The following is a 27576-nucleotide window of genomic DNA, read 5'->3' as shown; positions in this document are numbered from 1 at the left end:
CTTACAAAATCAGCAAGGGAACAAACACTAAGGGTATGTGCACACGTTGCGGATTCTCTGCGGATCCGCAGCATTTTTTGCAGTGCAGAAACGCTGCAGATCCGCAATTGATTTACAGTACAATGTAAATCAATGAGAAAAAAAATGCTGTGCACTTTGCGGAAAATACGCTGCGGTTTAAAAGAAGTAGCATGTCACTTCTTCTTTTGTGAATCTGCAGCATTTTTGTACCCATTCCATTATAGAAAACCGCAGGGGTAGAAAACGCAGCAAATCCGCAAGAAAACCGCCGCAAAAACGCACAAAAAACAACAAAAATCCGCAGGTGCGTTTTCTGCCAGGAGACGCAGAATCCGCACCAGAAATTCCTAAGCCTAATCCGCAACGTGTGCACATAGCCTTATTGCCCCCACTGTAGTTGCAGCAGGAGCAAGTTCATTCACCATGAACTCACCAAGACAATACCCACAAGATCGTTATTACGGGAATTATCCTTCATGATGGGAAAACGGGCACCATATCAGCATTACGAAATTCCTGCCTGTCATTTAATCGAATATTAGAATCTCCATATAGGTTAATTTCACATTGTGCTTCAAGGACGATATCTACACAAAAAATATTCCTTTTTTTAAACAAATATTTATCTTCCAGGAATGTCAATCGTATGGATAACCTGGTATATAACAAAAGGTAGAACTCAAAACAACAAAGCTGGATTTTCTTTCCAGCTGATGAATTTCCATTCCCTTCATCAAACAGCAGCAGTTGTGGATGAGCGATAAATCCTTTGTGGTGCATACACAGATCACAAAACCGGGCCCCGCTGTGTACTCCATACATACAAATTACAAATCATGTCCTCATCCTGGCTGCTGCTGACGGAGTGTTGGACGTTTGTTAGACATTTCATGTAAACATCTATAGTAAGCGAATGGTACAATCTTAGCTAGGACACTATTCCCATGGTTTAGTTAAGGGCAGGATGATTCAGAAAGAGCAGAGATTATCTTCTTAGTATTATACTGTAACTCTGTAGCACGGGAAAAACTTTTAAACGGTACATTTATTCCATCGCCAAGTAATGAAGAAAATATCAACATGTTTCTTCCTAGTTAATCCAGATTTCACAATTTTCATTAGTAACTATTCCTCTTCAGCAAATATGGCCCCTGGAACATACAGTACACAAAGGAACAATTCATCTCATGGAAGAGTGACACTTACTAGAGGTTGTGAATAGTGGTGAGCGCACGTGCTCTCCACTCGATCGTGCATTGGAGTGCTCGTCGAGTATTGTGGGTACTCGTGTACCCGACCCACGTTTTGCGGCTGTTAGACAGCCAATAAGCATGCGGAGACTGCCTGCCATACATTCCTACTGCATTACCGTGTACAGCAGGCAATCCCCGCATGTTTATGGGCTGTCTAACAGCTGCGAAACATGCGAGGTGGGGACACGAGCAACCGCGATTCTTGACGTGTACCCGATGCATGATCCAGTGGCAAGCACGCTCGCTCATCACTAGTTGTCAGCAATACAATTATACTTTCTTTTCTTATACTTCTCTAATGTTAATGCCAGTTTACAAGATGATACATTTTCTTTAATTACAATAAACACACATAACTTTATGATCTGAAAATTTTATATTTCTTTCTCCTGTCAAACAAGGTACTGTGTATGCAAACAGCAAGTAAACCCTGACAGAATCCCAGCATCTGCTTTTAGAAAAGAGGGCCATACCATGCTAAGGCTAAATATATTTAGGATCCTTCTAGCCATTTGAATGAAGGCACCGTTTCCCCATACAGCCATTTCCACCACACCCACCCATCCCTATGAGAACTGCACAGCAAATCTAAAAGCTAAACACCATCCTTAAAACCTGGTTATGACTAAGGGCATATTTGGCCGTGAAATGCGTAAACCGGCATCTGGGACACCTGATATTTCTGCCATTTTTTTCTATTGTCAGTTGTCTATGCTTTTATATGAAGATTTTGGAATAAAGCTTATTGGACTGCAACCTCTTGGCGGTGGATTTTTTACTACTAAGATTACTATGCCTTTAAACAATTCTGGACTGCCCATATGAAGATGTCATGTGTTTGGAAGCTTCTGATAGTTTTTTTGGCAACATCTCGGTTAATTAGAGACACACCTGTGGATGTATTTTGAAGCACACCTTTAATGCTTCTTTGTGTGCATTATGGGAAAGTGTAAGGAAATCAGCCAAAATATCATGAAGAGAATTGTGGACTTGCACAAGCCTTGTTCATCTGTACAAACAATTTTATGCAAGTACAAAGAAGATGGGAATGTCCAGCCATCATACCGCTCAGGAAGGAGACGGGTTCTGTGTCCCAGAGATGAACCTGCTTTGGTCCGACATGTGCATATCAACCCAAGGACAAAAGCAAAAGACCTTGTGAAGATGATGGCGGAAGATGGTAAGTGTGTAAATATCCACAGTGAAGCGAGAACTGTATCAACATGGGCTGAAAGGCCATTCTGCCAGGAAGAAGCCTTTACTCCAAAAGAAACCTAAAAAAGCTAGATTAAAGTTTGCAAATGCACACAGGAACAAAGACCTTAATTTTTGGAGAAAAACGTTCTCTCGCTCTCTGGCATTTGGCAAATATTAATAATGATGGTATTCCTAATTGACCTAAAACGGAAAAGATTTATTCTGATTTCATGTCAGATATTGAGAAAAACATGCATATGTGTCTTTTTTATATAGTGTATGTAAACGTCTGGTTTCAACCTCATCAGGTGTTATAGCACTTGGTTATGAACTTTATCCATGCGTTGTAAATTTACAATAAAGTGGGCTTAACCCCTTCAAGACATGGCTATTTTCGTTTTCACTTTTTTCTCCCCTTCTCCCAAGAGCCATAACTTGTTATTTTTCCATCCACATAGCTGTATGATGGTTTGTTTTTTTGCAGATGAGCTGAACTTTTGAATGAAACCATTAATTTTATCAAGTGATGCACTGAAAAATGGGGGGAAAAAATTAATTTATTTACAATGTTCACTATATGGTAAAACTGACCTGGTAATTCATTCTCCAGGTCAGAAAGAGAACACAGATAGAAAACATGTATGCACATTTTTTTATTTAAGTTGTAAAAATAAAAGAAATTTGGAATGAAAAAAAGTTTTGCTTTTGTCTCCATTTTCCAAAACCAGTAACGTTTTTAATTTTTGGAGTCTGGGGCTGGGTGATGGCTTATCTTTTGCACCCTGAGCTGATGTTTTGTTGATACCATTTTTCTATTGCAACGTAGTCGCAGCCAGAAAATGTAAACCTGTTTCGATTATTTCTTGTTACGCCATTTATCCATCAGATTAATTTAATTTATATTTTGCTTGATATATCAGACTTTTATGAATGCAGCAATACCAAATGTGTATTAATTTTTGTTTAATTTTTAATGTGGCAAAAGGGGAGTAATTTTAACTTTTATATATTTTTTTTTTCATAACATTTTAATCCAATTTTTATTGCAATTGTTAATCCCCTTAGTGGACTTGAAGCTGTGATTGTTTGGTCACTTGTACTATAAATAGCAGTGCGTCAGCACTATGTATGGTGAAAATCATGATTTCCTACGAAGACTAGTTACAGGCTGGCTTTCACAGGAATATCGTAATGACAGGCACAGGGGTCTTTAGCAGTCCCCCGGCTGTCATAGCAGGCCATCCTTGCCTCTTGACCATAAATTGACAGAGGCATTTAACAGGTTAACAGAGGCAGATGGAGCTCCATTCTACCCCAGATGATTGAGGCACATGATTGCTGACTACATCAGTCATCATCTGCCATAAAAGATTTGGGCTAGGCATGCAAGCCCGCATCCAAATTCACAGAGCAAGACGTATGACATACAAGTGGGGTTAGAGCTCCTGTCCTACAATCTAGCAGGATCAGGTTATGTGTCTGGCTGTCAGACACAGGATCCAGGGGAATGGTTCATTACCACATCCGCCTTCTATTTCGCCAGCTACCAGTACATAGTGCTTGAGAAATGCCAACACCAATGATTTGGTTAGAACGTATGATCACTTGATGGAAGGAGCTCTGTCTGCACACCCAGTCCTAACACACCCAGAACGGTTCTGTCATGCCATTTAGTCATGCTAATTAGCAATGATAGCGCAATTAATACATCACTATACTGTATTATATTCCACAAATGGATGCCCAGTAGTAGTCGGAAAAAATGATCAATAAAGTAAAAATAAACTTCCTTAATGGTCACATATAAATAAAAAAGGTGCAAAAAAAAGGAAAACAAATCCCCATCTCAAAAAAATAAATAAAAAAATCTGATTTTTTTTTCTGATATAACACATTTTATTAAATGTAAGAAAACAAAAAAAAAACCTGGACAGCTTAGGTTTCCTACTGTGTGACTAATTAGATCTCATTTTACGTATCTTCTGACATTAAGGATGTTTCATTTCTATGACGTTCCCCTTTAATGGCGCTCACACCCAGACATGCACTACCTTCACAGGCAGGTTACTTGACACAGGGGGCTCTGACAATATTAATATTTGCTAGTCATTTTTTTCACAACACTGAAGCAATTCAGTAAATTCTCACGATCGCTCCAAAACTGACAGGGCCGTGTCAAGACTGACAGCAGGAGATAATCCTTGCAGAAAATATAATTAGAGGACATATCATTTAGGCATGCTGATTGACAGCACTGGGGCTATTAAAACGTCACTAGCTTACAGGTCTGATTATTACTGAAGGAGAAAGAAATCTGTTCGAAACTGACAATATATCATACATAATTTTAGACTCCAATTTCTGGCTTTTTGTTTTGTGTACTTCGAATAACCAAAATATCAAATAAGGAATATAATATTCACGGTCAATATTTTATTCTTGGGTCTTTCAATCTTATCTTAAGTCAAACGTAGAAGTACAAGTCTGTTCCCCTGTTCTCAGCTGGTCCTTGGCTCCACATCCCAACTTAGCAGCCAGAAGGCCAATATTCCAACCAGCTCATAATAAAGAAATTCTTTTATTACAGCTTTGTTTTAAACCTTGTATATTACAGTGAAATAATGTACATATATTCCAATTTGTGGCCCAGCAAGTCACGAGTATAAGCCTAGAGTGGGAAATGCAGCAGCTACTGGGAAATGTCAAAAATAAATACCAATACACTTGAATTAATTGAGACATTAGTAGGTTAAATGCTTTTGAATATCCATATTGAATCAGGAGCCCCATATAATGCTCCATACAGTTCATGATGCTCAAAAATGCTTTAAAAAAAGCAACGTGTGAACATAGCCTCAAGGTGCTTCTGCAGGGATTTGCTGTGCCACAAATAGGAGTATGTGCATTGCCATGGCATACAAGGTTGTTAAAGCTGGCATAAAAGGAGTTTTCTTGGGAGCTGAATGTCTTGCCTTGAAGTCATTGCATTTGTTTTATGGGTGTTGAGTGCAACGTAGCCAAGTAGTCGGAGGATGCCGCCCTACAGTTAACCATTTTGGAGACAACAACATTACACGGTTTTCTCTCTGTACTTTATGAGGAAGGAGGATGCCCTCCATCATTACTAATGCATCGGAATCTGTCTATGATTATTACCATCTATTTAATTATGAATGCCCAGGAAGCATGTACGGCTTGCCATATCTTTTGTATGTGACTCATAATTCTCATGATGAACAATTGTCCAGGATTTACGGTAAATGAAGAAGTCCCAAGTTACCGGCACTGTGAGAAAACACACATGGGGAAGGATAGAGATCAACATGGGGAACTCTGTAGGACAGGAACAAATGTTCTTGTCTACATGCAGAATTCTGCCCATCAAGTGATAGAGCAATTTCATTGGATCCTGAAATGTAATTTGCTATAAAAGGAGTAGACAGCTGTGCAAGGCCATTGATAAGACAAGGGCTGATTCATCAAAGCTTTTAGGCTATGTGCCCACGCAGGTGGGATGTCTGCGGATTTTTCCGCACTTGTTTTTGTAAATCCGCAGGTAAACTGCACGGCGGATTACGGCGTTTTTTGTGCAGATTCCACCTGCGGTTTTACACCTGCGGATTCCTATTATGGAGCAGGTGTAAACCGCAGTGGAATCCAAACAAAGAATTGACATGCTGCGGAATAAACAATGCAGCGTTTCCGCGCGTTTTTTTCCGCAGCATGTGCACTGCGGATTTTGTTTTCCATAGGTTTACATGGTACTGTAAACGCATGGGAAAACTGCTGCAGATCCGCAGCGTCAAAGCCACTGCGGATCCGCAGCAAAATCCGCAGCGTGTGCACATAGCCTAGTGGTAGAAAAGTGGTGTGAAAGCCTTGAAAAGTCACATTTTTTGGCTTTTTGTATGCCAGAAATGTTACTCCAGCCCCTGAAGTGGCACAGCATGGAGGAACACACCACAAAGAATATGCCCCAAATTCATCTTGTATTTCAGCGAGACTGATGTAGCACGAGAAGGCGCCACTCCAGTCGTCATGAATTGGCCCCAAAGGGTGCAGCGTGTGGTTCACCTGTGAGAATAACTACTCCATGGACTACGGGAAGTGATGATTTGGTGATGGTCATTTATGTGTAGATGTTAGTACAGTGTTGAATTCTCATTTGGCTTCCACTATTGCATGGGAAATAGCTAAAACAAAATAAAGGCACCGTTGTTATCACTTAGGTGGGCAACACATGTTAACGATTGCCGTTTGACTACTTGTTTGCTTATCATGCTGGCTTAATAGTCTGCTTAGAACGGCTGACCACAGCTACATGCTCACAGAATGATTGTCACACTTAACATATGAAGAATCAGTCCGAGTCGCTCTGCCGAGAGTCGCACAAGTGTTCTCCGTATGGTCATCCGTGTGTAATGCATCTGCAATGTGATGATGGGATTTTCTCGCATTTATGTATCTGTATGATATGTATGATGTTACATTCCTCACTACTGTACTTTTCCCCATTGAATTTAATGGCTCGATGGGCTGAAATGAGGAAAATATGTGCGTATTTGTCACAAACTAGACGGATGGTCTGTGTGGCGTCAGATTTTTTCTCGCACCCATAGACTTGCATTGGCGAGTCTCAGACGATATACACGGACAATTTTACATGCACGTCGAATACGTCTGAGAAAAAAAATACGGTGATGTGATCTGCCCCATAGATTAACACTGGTCCGAGTGCTATGCGATGTTTTCTCGCATAGCACTTGCCCGTATTCTACGCTAGTGTGACCCCGGCCTTAGGCTATGTTCCCACGTTGAATTTTTTGGTGATTTTTTATGCTGTGTATTTTTGAAAAAAAAAATGCAAATAACTCATTTTACTTAATGGGTGCACAAATGGTGCAAAAAGACCGTAATATCAAAAAGTCACCGAAAGTTCATTGTGGGAACGCAGCCTAACTGTTCCATGCTATAGAATTCCATCATTCTCGGCAGCACATCTTGTTTACACAGGATGAAGCACTGTCAAGAATGATACATTTAATTAAGGTAACTCGCTTGATATTACAACTGTGATTTATTTTGCAGACCTGGGCCTGGGTGAGAAGCAGTGGGACTCAGAAAAAAGTAGCAACAGCATTGACTAATAGCACTGCATAATATGTTTATCTGTAGATAAAAATCAATTTGGCTTTCACAATTAGGAAGCAAACAAGGATCACTAGATTTCACAATACAACCTCAATATATTGTTATTTCCATACTTCCTAATTAGGCTGTGGTATTTACTTTTGAAATTGATTTCAGAATAGCGGTGTAATCACAAATCCACGTTTATTCATGAGATAAAGACAATCTGGTCCCACAAAGCCTCACTGACAGCTCCTCAGTGTTCCTCCTCCCTGCTGCTGAAATCCCATGCTGCTCAGTACACATTATAGTTGTCAGGCAGGGTATGCAAATATCAAATACACTAACTTTTCTGCTACGCACTACATCATCCAGTGGTAACCGCTATTAGTATGTGTATATATATATATATATATATATATATATATATATATATATATATATATATATATATATATATATATATATATATATATATATATATATACACACATTTCAAGTGGTAAAATTAAACATTGTAGCTCAGCTGTTTACATCTCCCATCACTTGTCTATGCGGATACACTAACAGCCCAGCAGCTGTGTACGTGGGATGTACCCCAATGTAAAGAATATTTTGAGTCACGTTCTTCAGTGAATAAACCATATATTTGAATAGAATAAATAACTTCGCATTAGTTGATTTTCATACGCATTTACAAATCTTTACACCCCACTAATTATTAAGACTTTAGATATATACTCATATAAGAAATAGAGTTTCCTACTGACAGCACAAACCTCCTTCCAATCAATTACTGCATAGAATGATTCGGTAATTAATTAAAATGAAAGCTGTTGACCTACCTTGTTCTCTTTACGTATATCCAGTAGGCTAATCCGGCTACCAGTGCAGCAAGCAGAAGGCCAACAACAATCCCCACAATGAGTTTTGCGTTATCATTACTTTCACCTAAAAAGTGAGTTTTGAAAAACAAAAATAATGGTAAAACGAACTCCAACAGCAGACATTTCAGGAGCCGCGCTTAATAGGAAGAGAGTGAACACAAACAAAATGTGGCACATAAAAGTGAGCAACTGTCTGAGCAGCATTGTGAATTTAGCTTTCCATTAAGAAAACATGAGATACAAGGATGACTTTGAGACTTGCTCTCAAGCTTCATGTCACTCTCTCCGCACAGACATACTAATTGTATTTCTTCCCGCTTGTAGTCAAGTATTTAGTATGCAAAACAATATACACAAGAGCTGCAATCACCCCGCCGCATTACTTATGCTTCTCACCTTCCCAAACAGAAGATCGCTGACTTACAAAAGACATCTTTTAGGACAGTTCTAAGAGTTAAAGTGCAGCAGAAAGAAAGATAATGTCCTTTATTAATCTCTAACTGTGCAGAAATATAAAAAAATAAGATGTGCTGTAGAGAAAGGAAAGTGGAAACCCCAGGAAGAAGAGAAACACCGTACGCTACTACTTTACTTACCACTTTTATTATTAGGCTCAACTGGCTCTGGGATGCTGACTGAAATGAAAAATTGAGAAGTGAAATTAAAAAAACCCTTCTTCTGATGATGTATGAAAGTCACCTTCACCACCATAATGTGCTGTAATCTCTAGCAGTAAAGTGACTCTTCCCTTAGTGCACGTAAAACTACCGAGAATGTTTCGCTTTTTCACCGATGTCGTAGAGACTCGACTAACCAAATCTTCTATTTAGACTCCTCTTCTGTACAAGATGACAAGGTTAATATAGACAAAGGTGAACCGCAGAGTGATCACTCCCAATTCACAGGGAAGATCAGGAGGCGCCTACTTTCACTCCTTTTTTTTATAAGGCTTTTGGCTTCTTTCTGCAACCATTTAACTCTGATGTAAGCAGCCATATCCAATTTTGCTTTTATTTTGCCAATCCTTCCATCCATGCATTCATATTTTCACAAAATAGCCGACCCATGGGTGGAAATGATGAGAAAATGCAACTAGAGTGTAGTGATGTGCGGAGGGACTTCACATATTGACAAGGATGAAGGAGTGACTGTACACAATCAGTGATGTGCTTTCTGCCGCCGCACTTAATTAGGGTAAAACACAGGCGCCTGACTGAGTGACAAGGTACTTACTCGCCGAGATGTTTAGAGAATGGGATTCCCTCCCTAGTTTGTTTTCAGCGCTGCAGATTATAGTGACATTTTCTTCTGGAGAGATGATAAGTTTGGCAGTATATCTTCCATTACTTAATGTGGTTTCTTCAGTCTGTAGAAGATGAAATATGGAAAACTCAATTTGAAGTTTCTGGGTCATTGCATATATAAGTTCAGATATTTTGCAGTGTCGCATGCACATGAGAAGTATTCAGTCCAATTCTTCACAATAAGGTACGCTAAGACAAAAAAGAGCACAGTAGAACCAAAAACACTCAGTTTCAAAAAATCACAGTAATCCGCAAGTGCTAGTAAAAAGATGTAAAAAACAGGGTATTTGGTTGATACGTTTTTTGCAAAAAATGTATACTAAGCTGCTCCACCAAACGTCAAGGTATACCCATATCAGAGCAGTCCTAACTGATGTATGCAATCCCTATGCAGTTACCCACCACCCCTCTTGGGCTATCTGCACAAAAGCTGTTCCACTCAGCATGTCCACATGGACTTTTCCTCTCTGAACCCTGTTCACACAGGTAATATACAGATGATCAGGTTTTTAAATACATCAGATAGGGATTGCATACATCAGTTAGGACTGCTCTGATATGGGTATACCGTGACGTTTGGTGGAGCAGCTTAGTATACATTTTTTGCAAAAAACGTATCAACCAAATACCCTGTTTTTTACATCTTTTTACTAGCACTTGCAGATTACTGTGATTTTTTTGAAACTGAGTGATTTTGGTTCTACTATGCTCTTTTGTGTCTTCAAGTTTCTTGGTGGTGTGTGAGCATGTTCCTCCAGACTTGTTCACTGTGCGGAGTAGCCCATGTGTTCCTGTTTCCAACATTAAGATACGCGAAGAACATCAACTCTACGTCAGGTCTCTGCAGTAAACCTCAGAGTAAATAAACCTGGAACCCACCTTGTTTAGGTACACTCCGTTACCCAGACTGACGCACTGCACTTCAGGCTTTGGAAAGCCGTCTACTTCATAGAGAATTGTTTTTGACTTTCCATCAGCATTTGTTTTTTTAGATAGCTTGATCCGTGGCTTTCCTACAGACGGCAAATAAAAACACAATTAACAATTTGAGATTTATTTTTTGTTTAGTCCCCTTTTAAAAAAAATTTGCAGAACAACTTTATATCTTTCCCATTGTGTAATAAATATAGTAGCAATGTCAGGCAGGCTAGGGGTAAATCCAGGCTTTGATTAGTACACATGGCTAGCTCTGTATATACACAGGCTAGGTGCTCATCTAAGAGAGCTTAGCTCAGGGAAGCTGACCAGACTGGATATGTCTTGGAGCTGAAGAGAGAGAAAGGACAGAATTCCTCTCTGAGAGGAGTCAAGTAATAGTGGCTGCTATGGATGACAGCTGTTTTATTGACTAAACGGGGGCTAGCTCAGCCGTGTATGAGTAGCCAGGGTCTGTTCTTTATGCCGATGAGTTTATTTTGGTGCTGTACAACCTGTGGAAAGCAATACAAATGGCACATTTATAATTTAAAAAGAGAAACTCAAGTAGAGGTTGACAATAAATGCCTTCACCCAACCACTAACTATGAGTGGAGAAAAAGTTTTGGTGTTATCATCCATATTCTCTGAAAAAAAGCCAAGAAAGCAAAAATTCTGCAGGGGTATGTAAACTTTTCAGCACAACTGTACTTTTATATCACATGTAGTGAAGGGGTTAAATGCTAAGCGAAAAAATAAATAAATGTAATGGTGGAATTACATTATTTCTGTTGCTGTACTTAACCCAAAAAATGCAACAGAAAGCAGTCAAGACATCCTAAGTACCCCAAAATGGCGTCAGAAACAATGTCAGCTCGCCACCAACTTTTTTTGTTTTGGGTTTGTTTTACAAATTTCTTCATATTTTTCTCCACTTATAAAAAAAAAGAAAAACAACACGTTTGCTATCACTAATTGTCTTCATCCGAAGAATCATGTTTTGAGGTCACTTTTACCACACATAGAACACTGTAAAGACAAAACATAAAAACAACGGCACAATTGTGTATTTTAACCATTTCACTGTGTTAGGACTAGCGGAATGCACCAAATAATTATAAGGATGGTATAAGGTGCGTTTGCAGCCCGGGGTCCACCGTGCAGAGATGGAACCTGCTGCTGAGTAATGACAGACTACATGGCGGTATAATGTGGATACACACACGGGTTAGCTTCACCCGGTATGAAGGAAGCGAACACTGTTGCGTCACAGGGCCGCAGTACCACACAAAGAACGCAAGCAAAGAGTCACAGAACTCTGTTCCAAGACTCAGGGAAAGAGTTCCTCTAGACCTCCTGCGCTCGACACTGCTACTGGGATGTCAGAGATTAACAGAACTAATAATTTATTGCACAAGGGTGCGTGCAGTGCCACTCTGGTGGATGCCACTAACCACCCAGACTTGGGCCAGGAAAGCGGTTTATTAGCGCACGGCGCCGCACAGGTGGTCACTGCTGTCAGACGCTGTATCGTGTGCTAGCTGTGCGGGATAGCACTGTCAGGTGCTACGTAGCTTCCACCGTTCGCGAACAGTCAACACTAGGGATGGGAATGATTCGGTGCTCATCCATCGACAGGCATACATCCACGCACACACAATAATAAGTTTATACTAGCGCATGGCCATGCGAACCTTTTATAGCGGAAGCTCTCCAGGACCTTCCTAGTGGTCCAATAGGAGCTGCTACAGGACCTGAGCATGTGACCCCCGACCTCCAATGAGAGGTCGTCCCTTGGGCATGCTCAGTAGAAGAAAAGCAGGGCTCGCTGCTGATCAGTCCTGGTTACAAGGGCTGAGCATGGAAATGCAGCAGTAACCAAGCGCACAGTATCAGCTTGATCCAGATGCTGGGACTGACGTCTCTGCTGAGCAGGCTCCACTGCGGCTGGAGAAGAATGGGAGACCGCAGTGGAGATGGCTCGAGATTCCCCCTGTGCAGTGGTGGGAACTCGACACCTAACACATTGCACTTGGAATTATTTCCTAGTTTTCCAGTACAGTTTATGCTAAAATGAATAGTGATACTCAACATTACAACATGTCACACAAAAAAAAGTCCAAGATGGAAAAACAAAAAAGTTATAAGGAGGCGTCGAAGCCTCAAAAACAAAAATAGGCTGAGGCAAAGTCATTAAAAAATCAGAATTGGATGTTAAAAATTAATTTCCATAAACAAGAGAATGCAGGAAGACAAGGGGCATCATCAGACCAGAGGACATTCTCAAACATCCTCTGGTTGCTGCAGGCTTTCTACTTTATTACTGTTTGATTATTGGGGAGAGATTGTCCTACATCACCCGGAGGAAGTTGATTTCTATAAATTTAAATCCTCTAAATAATTTTTTCAAGGCATGTATTATTAGCAAGTCTAACCAACCTTCTACAGTTAGTCTTAATGTTTTCTTTCTCCTTAGACCGTCCACTTCCAATAAGCTGGTCTCACACTCATAAGTGCCCGAATCTCGATACTGCAGATTTGTAAAGGTAGGTTGGGAAAGGATTTTTTGGTTCTGGAAATAGAAATGAAACAAACGTCATCATTATATACGTGCTATTCCAATGAGTATATTGTGATAAAAAATGATATATTGTTTAATCTTTTTAAAGAAAACGTTCACAGCTCTTTACTTTTCAACTACCGTATATACTCGAGTATAAGCCGACCCGAGTATAAGCCGACCCCCCTAATTTTGCCACAAAAAACTGGGAAAACTTATTGACTCGAGTATAAGCCTAGGGTGGAAATGCAGCATTTACCGGTGAATTTCAAAAATAAAAATAAATCATTATTGCCCCATAGCTGTGCCATATAGTGCTCTGCACCGTTCATTATTGCCCCATAGCTGTGCCATATAGTGCTCTGCACCGTTCATATTTCCCCATAGCTCTGCCATATAGTGCTCTGCACCGTTCATATTTCCCCATAGCTGTGCCATATAGTGCTCTGCACCGTTCATATTGCCCTATAGCTGTGCCATATAGTGCTCTGCACGTTCATATTTCCCCATTGCTCTGCCATATAGTGCTCTGCACCGTTCATATTTCCCCATAGCTGTGCCATATAGTGCTCTGCACCGTTCATATTGCCCCATAGCTCTGCCATATAGTGCTCTGCACCGTTCATATTTCCCCATAGCTGTGCCCCATATAGTGCTCTGCACCGTTCATATTTCCGCATAGCTGTGCCACAGTGCTCTGCACCGTTCATATTGCCCCATAGCTGTGCCATATAGTGCTCTGCACCGTTCATTCTTGCCCCATAGCTGTGCCATATAGTGCTCTGCACCGTTCATTCTTGTCCCATAGCTGTGCCATATAGTGCTCTGCACCGTTCATATTTCCCCATAGATGTTCCACATATATCTGTGCCATTGCTGCTGCTGCAATTAAAATAAAAAAAATGCCATACTCACCTCTCTTGCTTGCAGCTCCCAGCGTCCAGTCCTGGCGTCTCTGCGCACTGACTGATCAGGCAAAGGGCGCCGCGCACACTATATGCGTCATCGCGCCCTCTGACCTGCACAGTCAGAGCGGATAGACGCCGGGAAGATGGAGCGGCGTTCGGCGGCTGGAACGTGGACAGGTAAATATGCGATACTTACCTGGTCCCGGCGTCCGGCTCCTTCCTCCGTACAGCTGTCTTCGGTGCAGCAGCTTCTTCCTCTATCAGCGGTCACCGGCACCGCTGATTAGAGAAATGAATATGCGGCTCCACCCCTATGGGAGGTGGAGCCGCTTATTCATTTCTCTAATGAGCGGTCCCACGTGACCGCTGAACAGTGGAAGAACTGCAGCACCGAAGACCGCGGGACAGGCGGGGAGCGCCAGGATCGCTGGAAGCAGGTAAGTATGCCTCAGCGCCCTCACCCGCCGACCCTGCCACCCACCTTGACTCGAGTATAAGCCGAGAGGGGCACTTTCAGCCCAAAATTTGGACTGAAAATCTCGGCTTATACTCGGGTATATACGGTAAATGAACAATATTGCTGGGTTCCACCCACACACATCAAGGAAAAATCTAGCATGTAATATAGAAACATCAGCCGATGAATTGACATATTAACCTTCATAGAGCTAATATGTACAATAAACAGAACGTTACATGGAGTTTATGATAAGAAATATTAAACACTATAACATACATTTGTCAGTAGTTTCTGCTAGCACAACCTATTCTTCATTTCCATCACACGCCACACAATTTACCGACTTTCAATTCTAGATTTGCATGTGTAACAGATGTTTGTGAAGCCATAAAAGGGAATAAAACTCACTTTCATCCATGTAACTGAAACATTTTTGCTGGCAGAAGGAATGCAAGACACGGACAGACTGTCTCCAATCTGCTTGGTTATATCTCCAGTAGGTGTCAAAGACAAGTCTAAGTCTAGAAGACAAGAACAGAACTATGGAATGGAAGGAAAACACACTTTGTGGAAACATTATTCTCTATATTTAGAAACATTCATCTGTATGGAGTTATTACAGGGCAAAATTAAACTGGCCTAAAAATTCTTATCACAGCACTCAGGATTGCTATCATGAATTCTGTTCTAGGGGTCAGATGTTAAGGCAGAATGAATCTGACACCTTAAAAAAATGAAAAATTGCTGCTACATTTTTAAACCTCCTAAAATGCTAACAACATAAAATAACATATGTTTACAAATGATGCTCATGTAAAGCAGGCATAAGAGAAATGTTATTTATTGATGTTTTTATGTGGATTAAAGAGATAATCATTCAAAGATTATAAATTGCAAATGATTTAACATTTTTGCCACATTTGTATAAATAAAGGCAAAACATATCAACCTAACTACCATTATCATAAAGTATAATGCGTCACGAGAAAAAAAACAATCTCAAAATCACTGGGATATGTTGAAGCGTTCCAGAGTTATCTAATATATAAAGCTGAATGTGTGTATGTGTGTGTGTATGTATATATGTATGTCCGGGATTGGCATCTGCACCGTCGCAGCTACAGCCACAAAATTTTGCACAGTCACACGTCTGGACCCCGAGAGCGTCATAGGCTATGTTGTGAGGCGAAATTTTAACCCCGCGCGTTCCAATTCACCAAACAATTTTGCCCCTATCTACATAATGGGGAAAAAAGTGAAAGGAAAAGTGTTGGAGGCGTCGCAGCTACAGCCACAAAATTTTGCACAGTCACACGTCTGGACCCCGAGAGCGTCATAGGCTATGTTGTGAGGTGAAATTTTAACCCCGCGCTTTCCAGTTCACCAAACAATTTTGCCCCTATCTACATAATGGGAAAAAATGAAAGGAAAAGTGTAGGAGGCAAATTGACAGCTGCCAGATGTGAACAAGGGGGACTTAAAGAATGAGAGCGATGGCGCCAAAGAGTATATACCGTACAGTTGCTAAGGTGGGGCCCCGACATGGGATACTCACCACACACGGGGATATGAACACACACAAAATGCGCCACACACTACCACGTGCTTGAACACATATTACCCTCAGCACACATTTCACCACAAATACACCAACCTCGCCACATAAAAGTCGAAACACAAAAGTCGCCGCTCAAAACTCGCCACTCGCAGAACTCGCCACATGCAAAAACAAGGCTCTTGCAAAACTCGCCACAAGTGCAAAACTCACCTCATGGAAAACTCGCCACACGCAAAACTTGCACACGCGGAAAAATTGCCACATGCACAAAAGTTGCAACACATGCATAAGTTGCCTCACACAAAACTTGCACATACTCAAAAGGCACCACACATAAAACTCGCCACGCGCAAAACTTGCTGCACACAACTTGCTACACTAACCTGTCACATGCAACTCGACACACAAAAAGTTGCTACACGCATGTTGCCACACAAAACTCATCTCACAAAAGTCGCTACATGCATGTCGCCACACGCAACTCAACACACACAACTTGACAAATGAAACTCGCCCTAAAACACACACAAGTCTGGTATTATCCTTCAAAAATAAAAATCTGATTAATAAGCAGACAAACTACAACAAATGTACCATATAGGAAATACGGCAGCTGTCAGTCACGTGACCTGTCTATTATGTGTATGTGTGAGCTAATATATACTGCCAGGGGGAGGGCTTCCTGTTGGCTGGGGATTTATCAGACTGACAATTTAGCTTACAAATACTGAGGTAAAAATACTGAACAAATAACGTGTGAACGAGGTCTAATACAGGAGGAGATGACACACGTATATACTATATACAGGGGAGATGACACACAGATATATACTATATACAGGAGAGATGACACACAGGTATATACTATATACAGGAGCAGATGACCTACAGGTATATACTATATACAGGAGGAGATGAAATACAGGTATATGCTATATATAGAAGATGACATGCAGGTATATACTATATACAGGAGGAGATGACATACAGGTATATACTATATATAGAAGCAGATGACATTCAGGTATATACTATATATAGGGGAGATGACACACAGCAGGTATATACTATATACAGGGGAGATGACAGGTATATACTATATACAGGAGGAGATGACATACAGGTATATACCATATATAGAAGCAGATGACATTCAGGTATATACTATATATAGGGGAGATGACACACAGCAGGTATATACTATATACAGGGGAGATGACATACAGGTATATACTATATACAGGAGATGACATACAGATGTATACTATATATAAGGGAGATGACAAACATGTATATACTGAGGTGATGAGGTGAAAATGAGAGGTGTGAGGTGAAAATGAAAAGGTGTGAGTACAAAATGAGAGGAGTGAGGAAAAATAGTGGAGTGATCAGAAAATGACAGATGTGAGGTTGAAATGACAAGTGTTAGGGGGGAATGAGAGGAGTGAGGAAGAAAATGAGAGGTGTGAGGGAGAAAATGAAAGATGTGAGGGGGAACATGAAAGATGTGATTGGGAAAATGAGAGGCGTGATTGGAAAATAAGAGAAGTGAGGTGCTATAACTAACCACAGATATTTACTATGCCCAGGCAACGCCGGGCTCTTCAGCTAGTCTATATATATAATTGGCTAAGGGTACTTCTGTCTGTTTGTCTGTCTGTCTGCAACTTCCGTTAACGGAAATCCCACGTCGCGACCAATCAGCAACAGGCTTAGTCCGGCCGCGAATTGGCCCCTCCCTACTCCCCTCCAGTCAGCGCCAGTGTGTCGCCCCATCCCGGACCAACTTTTTACTATTGATGCTGGCTATGCAGCATCAATAGTAAAAAGATATAATGTTAAAAATAATAAAAAAAATAAAAAATCATGCTATTGTCACCTTCCGTCGCAACCACAGCTTTCCCGCCCCTCGCGATGCGGCCAGTAGCTTCCGTTCCCAGAGATGCATTGCGAAATTACCCAGATGACTTAGCGGTCTTGCGAGACCGCTAAGTCATCTGGGTAATTTCGCAATGCATCACTGGGAACGGAAGCTGGCAGCAACATCGCGCGCATCAGCACAGCTTCGCTGGATGCCGGAAGGTGAGTATCTAACTATTTATTTACATTTTTTTTTTTTAACAGGGATATGATGCCCACACTGCTATATACTACGTGGCTGTGTTATATACTGCGCGGGCTGTGTTATATACTGCGCGGGCTGTGTTATATACTGCGCGGGCTGTGCTATATACTGCGCGGGCTGTGCTATATACTGCGCGGGCTGTGCTATATATTACGTGGGCTGTGCTATATACTATGTGGCTGCTATATACTACGTGGCTGCTATATACTACGTGGCTGCTATATACTACGTGGCTGCTATATACTACGTGGCTGCTATATACTACGTGGCTGTCTGTGTTATTTGGGCAGTGTTATATACTACGTGTGTTATGGCTGGCAATCAGGCAACACAGCGTGCAGTAATCAGCGCACATACAGAGATCTGGCAATAACCAAAAACAATAGGACGAGCTCTGAGACGTGGAATCTCTGTAGACAGCAGTACCTGATCTATCCTCACACAACTATAAGCAGCAGTGGATTGCGCCTAACAACTACCTATGCAACTCGGCACTGCCTGAGGAGCTGACTAGCCTGAAGATAGAAATACAAGCCTGACTTACCTCAGAGAAATACCCCAAAGGAATAGGCAGCCCCCCCACATATAATGACTGTTAGCAAGATGAAAAGACAAACGTAGGAATGAAATAGATTCAGCAAAGTGAGGCCCGATATTCTAGACAGAGCGAGGATAGCAAAGAGAACTATGCAGTCTACAAAAAACCCTAAAACGAAAACCACGCAAAGGGGCAAAAAGACCCACCGTGCCGAACTAACAGCACGGCGGTGCACCCCTCTGCTTCTCAGAGCTTCCAGCAAAAGACAATAGTAAGCTGGACAGAAAAAAACAGAAAACAAACTAGAAGCACTTATCTAGCAGAGCAGCAGGCCCAAGGAAAGATGCAGTAGCTCAGATCCAACACTGGAACATTGACAAGGAGCAAGGAAGACAGACTCAGGTGGAGCTAAATAGCAAGGCAGCCAACGAGCTCACCAAAACACCTGAGGGAGGAAGCCCAGAGACTGCAATACCACTTGTGACCACAGAAGTGAACTCAGCCACAGAATTCACAACATACGTGGCCTGTGTTATATACTGCGTGGGCTGTTATATATTACGTGGGCTGTGGTATATATACGTGGCTGTGCTATATACTACATGGCTGTGCTATATATCACGTGGGCTGTGCTATATACTATGTGGCTGCTATATACTATGTGGCTGCTATATACTAAATGACTGTGCTATATACTACGTGGGCTGTGTTATAAACATACATATTCTTGAATACCCGATGCATTACAATCGGGCCACCATCTAGTTGCTACATAAAGTGACATCGGTCAGATTTAAAAAAAAAACTGGCCCAGACACTAAGGGGTAGCACGGTGGCTCAGTGGTTAGCACTGCAGCCTTGCAGCGCTTGAGTCCTGAGTTCAAGCCCCACTAAGGACAACATCTGCAAAGAATTTGTATGTTCTCTCCGTGTTTGCGTGGGTTTCCTCCGGGTACTCCGGTTTCCTCCCACATTCAAAAAGACATACTGATAGGGAATTTAGATTGTGAGCCCCATTGGGGACAGTGATGACAATGTGTGCAACCTGTAAAATGCTGCGGAATATGTTAGCGCTATATAAAAATAAAGATTATTATTATTAGACCACGTCTGTATTAGGACTCCTACCTAATGAAAATTCCTTTTAAAACAGTTTTGTTTGAAACCTGTTTTTTCAGGTGAAGCAAAAATTGCAGCGTTCTGCAAAGTATGAACATTCTGTTCTGTGTTCCATACTGTCAGGGAAGTAGAATGACACATACACTGACATGACAGACTTAGTGTGGTGACTTTTGTTTCTTGTTAAAGAGAACAATGGCGGCATTTCCATGTATTCAGTGTGAGTGTAAGTGATTCATAAAAGGAGACAAAAAAAAAATCTATCCCAAAATATACAAAAAAAACAAAATAGCTATAAATAAAAAGGTGCTAAATATTTATATGCAGCAAAAAGTAGGCAATATAAATACAAGCTCCATAAGCCGTGCTCTGCTGTAAACATATCAACATTCATTCCATTTAAATGAAATGTATTATTATTCTAAAAAGGAAAACTCTATAATGTTTGCCACTGTGCAATGACCTCAATTCCAATATTATCTACATATCACAAAAACAAGCACATTCTCCGGAAAAATCACAAATATTATATACTTCTTAACAATTTTCAGAATAAGGCCGGGGTCACACTCAGCATAGGGAAATACGGTCCATATTTTACATGCGTAATACGCAGAAATATTCCTAAAATAGTGATCCGGATGTCATCCGTAGGCAGGGTGTGTCAGCGTATTTTGCGCATGTCATCCTTCGTATGTAATCTGTATGGCATCCGTACAGCAAGATTTTCTCGCCGACTTGCAAAATGGACACACAATGGATCCATGGGCTCAAATACTCAGATAGCAAAAACTGACAATTGAATTACCGGCTTTTGCTATCTCCTTCCCAAACCCGACAGGATATGAGACATGGTTTACGTACAGTAAACCATTCCATATCCCTTATTTTTTAACATATTCCTCACTAATAATGTTCCAAGTGTCTTTGTGCAAAATTTTGGGGCTTTAGCTATTAAACTAAAGGGTTAAATCACGGAAAAAATTGGCGTGGGCTCCCGCGCAATTTTCTCCGCCAGAGTGGGAAAGCCAGTGACTGAGGGCAGATATTAATAGTAGTAAATGGTTAATAAAACACACACATTAGGAAAAAACTATTTATGGAAATAAAGACACAGGGTGTTGTAATAGTTTATTATACTCTCAATCCAATTGAAGACCCTTGTCACCTGAAACAAAGTTAAAATAATTAAACAACAATATCCCATACCTTCCGTGGTTCAGTCAGGGCAGGGGTGGCTGCATTAGCAGGCTTCTGCTTGTAAAATTATTTAACCCCTTCAGATGGATTTACAGCGTGGGACAAGACTGAACAACGGAAGGTATGGGATATTGTTTTTTTTTTATTTTAGCTTTGTTTCAGGTGACAAGGGTCTTCAATTGGATTGAGAGTATAATAAACTATTACAATACCCTGTGTCTTTATTTCCATAAAATACTTTTTTCCTAATGTGTGTGTGTTTTATTAACCATTTACTACTATTGGATTAATAATGGATAGGTGTCTTATTGACACCTTTCCATTATTAACCTGGCTTAATGTCACCTTACAATAGCAAGGTGACATTAACCCTTTATTACCCCATATCCCACTGCTACACGGGAGTGGGAAGAGAGAGGCTAAGTGCCAGAATAGGCGCATCTTACAGATGTGCCTTTTTTGGGGTGGCTGGGGGCAGATGTTTTTAGCCAGGGGGGTCCTATAACCATGGTCCCTCTCCAGGCTATTAATATCTGCCCTCAGCCACTGGCTTTCCCACTCTGGTGGAGAAAATTGCGCGGGAGCCCATGCCAATTTTTTCCATGATTTAACCCATTAGTTTAATAGCTAAAGCCCCCAAATTTTGCACACAGACACTTGGAACATTATTAGTGAGGAATGTGTTAAAAAATAAGGGATATGAAATGGTTTACTGTATGTAAACCATGTCTCATATACTGTCAGGTTTGGGAAGGAGATAGCAAAAGCCGGCAATTGAATTACTTTTCTGCTATCTAGCGCTGTATGAAATATAAATACATATATATATATATATATATATATATATATATATATATATATATATATATATATATATATATATATATATATATATATATATATGTGTGTGTCTCACTGACACATAGAATATATTATATATATATATACATATATATACACATAGAATATATAATATATATGTATATATATATATATATACACATACATACATATACACACACATATATATATATATATATATATATATATATATATATATATATATATATATATATATATATAGACATTTATTTTAGCTATTCTAGTCTAACCTGTCAGTGTGATTTTACTGTACACCGCACTGAATTACCGGCTTTCCTATAGAACACCACTGCGTATTTCTCGCAAGTCACATTGTTGGTCCGTGTGTAATCCGTATTTTTCTCGCCCCCATTGACTTTCATTGGCGGATTTTTTGTGCAATACGCTGACAAACGCAGCATGCTGCGATTTTCTACGCCTGTAAAATACGGCAGCGAAATATACGGCAGATAGGAGCTGCCCCATAGAGAATCATTGGTCCGTGTGCAATGCAAAGTTTTTGCGCCTCTCATACGTCCATAAAACTCGCTAGTGTGACCCCGGCCAAACCGGGCTGGATGTTCACATGGCAGAAAAGGAATGGCATTTACTTACAATGCACAGTAACCATTGTGGAGGCGATCATGACTTTATTCAATAAGGAGCATTTGTAATCCCCTGTGGCGTTCCTCTTTATGTCAGTTATAAGGTAGGCACTTGAACTACGAATACCTTCTTCTTGACCCTATACAGAAAACAGATGTGCAAGACAAGGTACTTAGACTGATGGAAGAGGGACGTAAGCCATTGAAAATCTGTGAACACAAATTGCCTATTCAAGTTAAGTGTGGAAATATTGTGCATAAAGGAAAAAAAAAAAAAAAAGAGTAAAAAAATGAGAAAATAAAAAAATAAGGTTATAATAATAGCTATATGATAGAGTGCTGTATACAGCATCTAATCAGATAAAACAAAAAGGAAAATGCTTAAGAAAAATAAGGATAAAAGCCAAATCAATATCTCAATTCGCAGACACGGTGTTTCGGGCTGTTGGCCCTCGTCAGTGCGAAGCATGAGAACTAATTTGGCTAGATGAGAGGCTCTGGACTGGGGTCTAAAGGGTATCGTTTCTCCTTATGGAGAGTGACATACCATCTCTGGCTTGTCAAGGTAAGGAGGCTTATTTGCCGTGCAATGCTCCTCTGGGAAATATAATATGCAAATTGCCTTTTCTGAGAAAAAGAGGACTTAAACTCTATAGCGCCACCTGTTGGAAGTAGTGATCCTACAAGTCACAATCAACCCTTTAACGAGGAGAAACGATACCCCTTAGACCTCAGTCCAGAGCCTCTCACCTAGCCAAATCAGTTCTCATGCTTCGCACTGACGAGGGCCAACAGCCCGAATCACCGTGTCTGCGAATTGAGATACTGATTTGGCTTTTATCCCAAGTCATATTGCACGACTCATTAAAGGGTTGATTGTGACTTGTAGGATCGCTACTTCCAACAGGTGGCGCTATAGAGTTTAAGTCCTCTTTTTCTCAGAAAAGGCAATTTGCATAAGAAAAATAAGGAATCCTCCAGCTAAGGTGGGTCCTCAGGATACAGTTATCTTAGGTAACATCCACGTATCACAAGTCAATATCAATGTAAGGCCAAACATGGCAGAAAGTAAAAACAATGGCTCTCTCTGCTAATTTACAGCAGATTTTGCTGCAGGTTTATGTGGATTTCGCCTCCATTACATTGAATGTATCGCGGTGGAGAGTCCGCAGCTTTTCTACAACAGAATGAGCACGTTCAGCCTGGAAAGAGTCTGCTATATTGGAATGACACGTGGCAAATCTTATTCCGTTGCCTTGTGGTGTAATGTGCTGCGGAAAGTACCTGCACCAGTCTGCAGGTAATGCCCTCAGTAAATGCACACAAAAAAAACCAATACAACGCCATCTGTCTTTTTACAGCATTTATCGTGAAATAAAAATGACCTGACAATGTGATTCTTCAGGTCGGCACAACTACAGCGACCTAGGATTATTATATATAGAACAGTTAATTAAGGTGAAGATGAAATGATCTCTCCCCTTCTAAACCCCCCCCAAACATATAGTATATAATACATGCATATATATATATATATATATATATATATATATATATATATATATATATATATATATATATACTGTATATAATCCTATAGCACTGCAGTTGTGCTGACCTGAGAGAGAGAGAGACCAGGTCCTGTAGATCAGATTGTCTCAAATTTTCTCTTCTCTGTGGGCGTGTGGTAGTTCTCATTGGTGTATATATAGACACACATAGGCATGGTCAAAAGTGTTGGCACCCTTGAAATTATTCCAATACACACGAAGGATATAACCATGTGTACAGAAAATATATATACCCGTATATACTCGAGTATAAGCCGACCCGAGTATAAGCCGACCCCCCTAATTTTGCCACAAAAAACTGGGAAAACATATTGACTCGAGTATAAGCCTAGGGTGGAAATGCAGCATTTACCGGTGAATTTCAAAAATAAAAACAGATCATTATTGCCCCATAACTGTGCCATATAGTACTCTGCACCGTTCATAATTCCCCATAGCTGTGCCATATAGTGCTCTGCACCGTTCATATTTCCCCATAGCTCTGCCATATAGTGCTCTGCACCGTTCATATTGCCCCATATCTGCCCCATATAGTGCTCTGCACCGTTCATATTGCCCCATATCTGCCCCATATAGTGCTCTGCACCGTTCATATTGCCCCATATCTGCCCCATATAGTGCTCTGCACTGTTCATATTGCCCCATATCTGCCCCATATAGTGCTCTGCACTGTTCATATTGCCCCATATCTGCCCCATATAGTGCTCTGCACTGTTCATATTGCCCCATATAGTCTCTGCACTGTTCATATTGCTCCATATCTGCCCCATATAGTGCTCTGCACTGTTCATATTGCTCCATATCTGCCCCATATAGTGCTCTGCACTGTTCATATTGCTCCATATCTGCCCCATATACTGCTCTGCACCGTTCATACTGCCCCATAGATGCTCGGTATAAATCTGTGCCGCCGCTGCTGCTGCTGCTGCAATAAAAAAAAAAAAAAGGGCCATACTCACCTTTCTTGCTTGCAGCTCCCAGCGTCCGGTCCCGGTATCTCCCCGCTCTGACTGATCAGGCAGAGGGCGCTGCGCACACTATATGCGTCATCGCGCCCTCTGACCTGAACAGTCAGAGTGCAGATAGAAGCCGGGAAGATAGAGCGGCGCCCAGCGGCTGGAACGCGGACAGGTGAATATTACATACTTACCTGGTCCCGACGTCCGGCTTCCCCTGCCGTCCCACGGTCTTCTGTGCCGCAGCCTCTTCCTCTATCAGCGGTCACCGGCACCGCTGATTAGAGAAATGAATAGGCGGCTCCGCCCCTATGGGAGGTGGAGCTGCTTATTCATTTCTCTAATGAGCGGTCCCACGTGACCGCTGAAGAGGGGAAGAACTGCAGCACCGAAGACCGTGGGACGGCAGGGACAGCGCGAGGATCGCTGGGACTAGTTAAGTATGCCTCAGCACCCTCTCCCCCTCACCCGCCGACCCCACTGCTACTGTGACTTGAGTATAAGCCGAGAGGGGCACTTTCAGCCCAAAAATTTGGGCTGAAAATCTCGGCTTATACTCGAGTATATACGGTAGTATATAATTCCTGATGACATATTCCCTTTAAAGACAGAATGCTTTTGCACAATTGCATAACTGGGATTCAAAAATCACATAATATTTCATGCGCAAACATTGGTATATTCAAGAGATCTAGAAACTTACTGGAAGGTAAAACAGAAATTCTTGTGGCGGTGGATTGCCGTTTCCTATGCACTTCAATGTAATGTTATCGCCTTCCTTTATGGTTTTTTTGGGGGACTGTACATGAATTGTCACCTTCTCTGTAGGGTCTAAAAATAAAACCAGTACACCATTATGTTGTGCAAAATATACAATTTAAATAACAGAATAATTACACATTGTTTTCACAGAAAGCCGGGAAATGTAATTGCTTTAATGCATCCTTTTCACATGGACTGGAGCTAATAGGCACTTTCTAAATACAAAATCATTCCTAATCATAGCGGAAGAAAGAAATTCTGCAACACAAAAATAAGTAACAACACAACAATCTTGTAAGTAAGGCAATTACTGTTTTTTCTCGGAAAAGGACCATTAACAACAATTTCACAGTAGGGGTTTTGTGTAAAGGACTTTTTTATTGTGCTACATTACTAGACTGAGCTAATCTATTGTTTACACACAAAAATAATAACATGGCTCCCGGACAACCGCTAGAAAGAATTCTGTGCTCGTTTTAGACCAGTGTTGCTGGTAGAAAGTAGTATTTGAAGAAACAAAATGAAATCTCACAAACATCAGACTGAAAACCACATGCAATCCACTTGCTGCTATTTACTATAGAAAGTTCGAATCAATCACACAGTGAATTGAGAAGAGATTTTTCGTTGCGTTGATTTTGAGTTTGACATTCAATTCCTGAGAAAAATTCCACACTGAAATCATAGCGGGCAGCCACATGTGGAATAACCAAATGAAAGACATCGGATCCACCAGCAGATCCACGCAAGCGCAACCTGCTAATTCCAGCCCAACGAGAGTCAGCCTTAAATTTTCTATTAGCATCAGATTTGTGAGCTTGACAAACCAGTCATCTGAACATGCCCTAGGGAAGGCGAACAATTATTATGTCAACTGTACTGGTCACTGGGATCCAAATGAACACTTCAGAGGACTTACTGGTATTTTCTTTATGCTCATGGCCAAACTGTTGCAAACAAGTAAAGCATTCTTATGCTGCCTGTGCTGGTGTTGCAAAGTACAGTACAGACCGAAAGTTTGGACACACCTTCTCATTTAAAGATTTTTCTGTATTTTTATGACTATGAAAATTGTACATTCACACTGAAGGCATCAACACTATGAAATAACACATGTGGTATTATATACTTAACAAAAAAGTGTGAAACAACTGAAATTATGTTTTATATTCTAGGTTCTTCAAAGTAGCCACCTTTTGCTTTGATGACTGCTTTGCACACTCTTGGCATTCTCTTGATGAGCTTCAAGAGGCAGTCACCGGAAATGGTCTTCCAACATTCTTGAAGGAGTTCCCAGAGATGCTTAGTACTTGTTGGCCCTTTTGCCTTCACTCTGCGGTCCAGCTCACCCCAAACCATCTCGATTGGGTTCAGGTCTGGAGACTGTAGAGGACAGGTCATCTGGCGTAGCACCCCATCACTCTCCTTCTTGGTCAAATAGCCCTTACACAGCCTGGAAGTGTGTTTGGGGTCATTGTCCTGGTAAAAAATAAATGATTGTCCAACTAAACGCAAACTGGATGGAATAGCATGCCGCTGCATGATGCTGTGGTAGCCATGCTGGTTCAGTATGCCTTCAATTTAGAATAAATCCCCAACAGTGTCACTAGCAAAGCACACCCACACCATCACACCTCCTCCTCCAT

At 41.0% G+C, this 27576-nt stretch overlaps 1 protein-coding gene across 2 annotated transcripts in view; it reads right to left on the bottom strand.

The window, feature by feature from the left end:
- ALCAM (activated leukocyte cell adhesion molecule) overlaps nucleotides 1–27576 on the bottom strand; it is a 142709-nt gene that overhangs the window by 18480 nt on the left and 96653 nt on the right. Inside the window, exons 7-14 of one of the 2 annotated variants that reach the window (XM_069757750.1) lie at nucleotides 25872–25999; nucleotides 22652–22781; nucleotides 15044–15156; nucleotides 13147–13279; nucleotides 10672–10805; nucleotides 9722–9854; nucleotides 9085–9123; nucleotides 8447–8552 (exon numbers count right to left, since the gene is read on the bottom strand). In XM_069757750.1, coding sequence (XP_069613851.1) covers nucleotides 8447–8552; nucleotides 9085–9123; nucleotides 9722–9854; nucleotides 10672–10805; nucleotides 13147–13279; nucleotides 15044–15156; nucleotides 22652–22781; nucleotides 25872–25999 — 916 coding nt within the window. The remainder of the gene's footprint in view (nucleotides 1–8446; nucleotides 8553–9084; nucleotides 9124–9721; nucleotides 9855–10671; nucleotides 10806–13146; nucleotides 13280–15043; nucleotides 15157–22651; nucleotides 22782–25871; nucleotides 26000–27576) is intronic. The other variant, XM_069757751.1, reaches the window with a different exon arrangement.

This window comes from Ranitomeya imitator, chromosome 3 (assembly GCF_032444005.1).
Source record: "Ranitomeya imitator isolate aRanImi1 chromosome 3, aRanImi1.pri, whole genome shotgun sequence".
Lineage (NCBI taxonomy): Eukaryota > Metazoa > Chordata > Amphibia > Anura > Dendrobatidae > Ranitomeya > Ranitomeya imitator.
The sequence above is the reverse complement of the archived record's forward strand: the minus strand, read 5'-3'. Positions and strand labels throughout refer to the sequence as shown.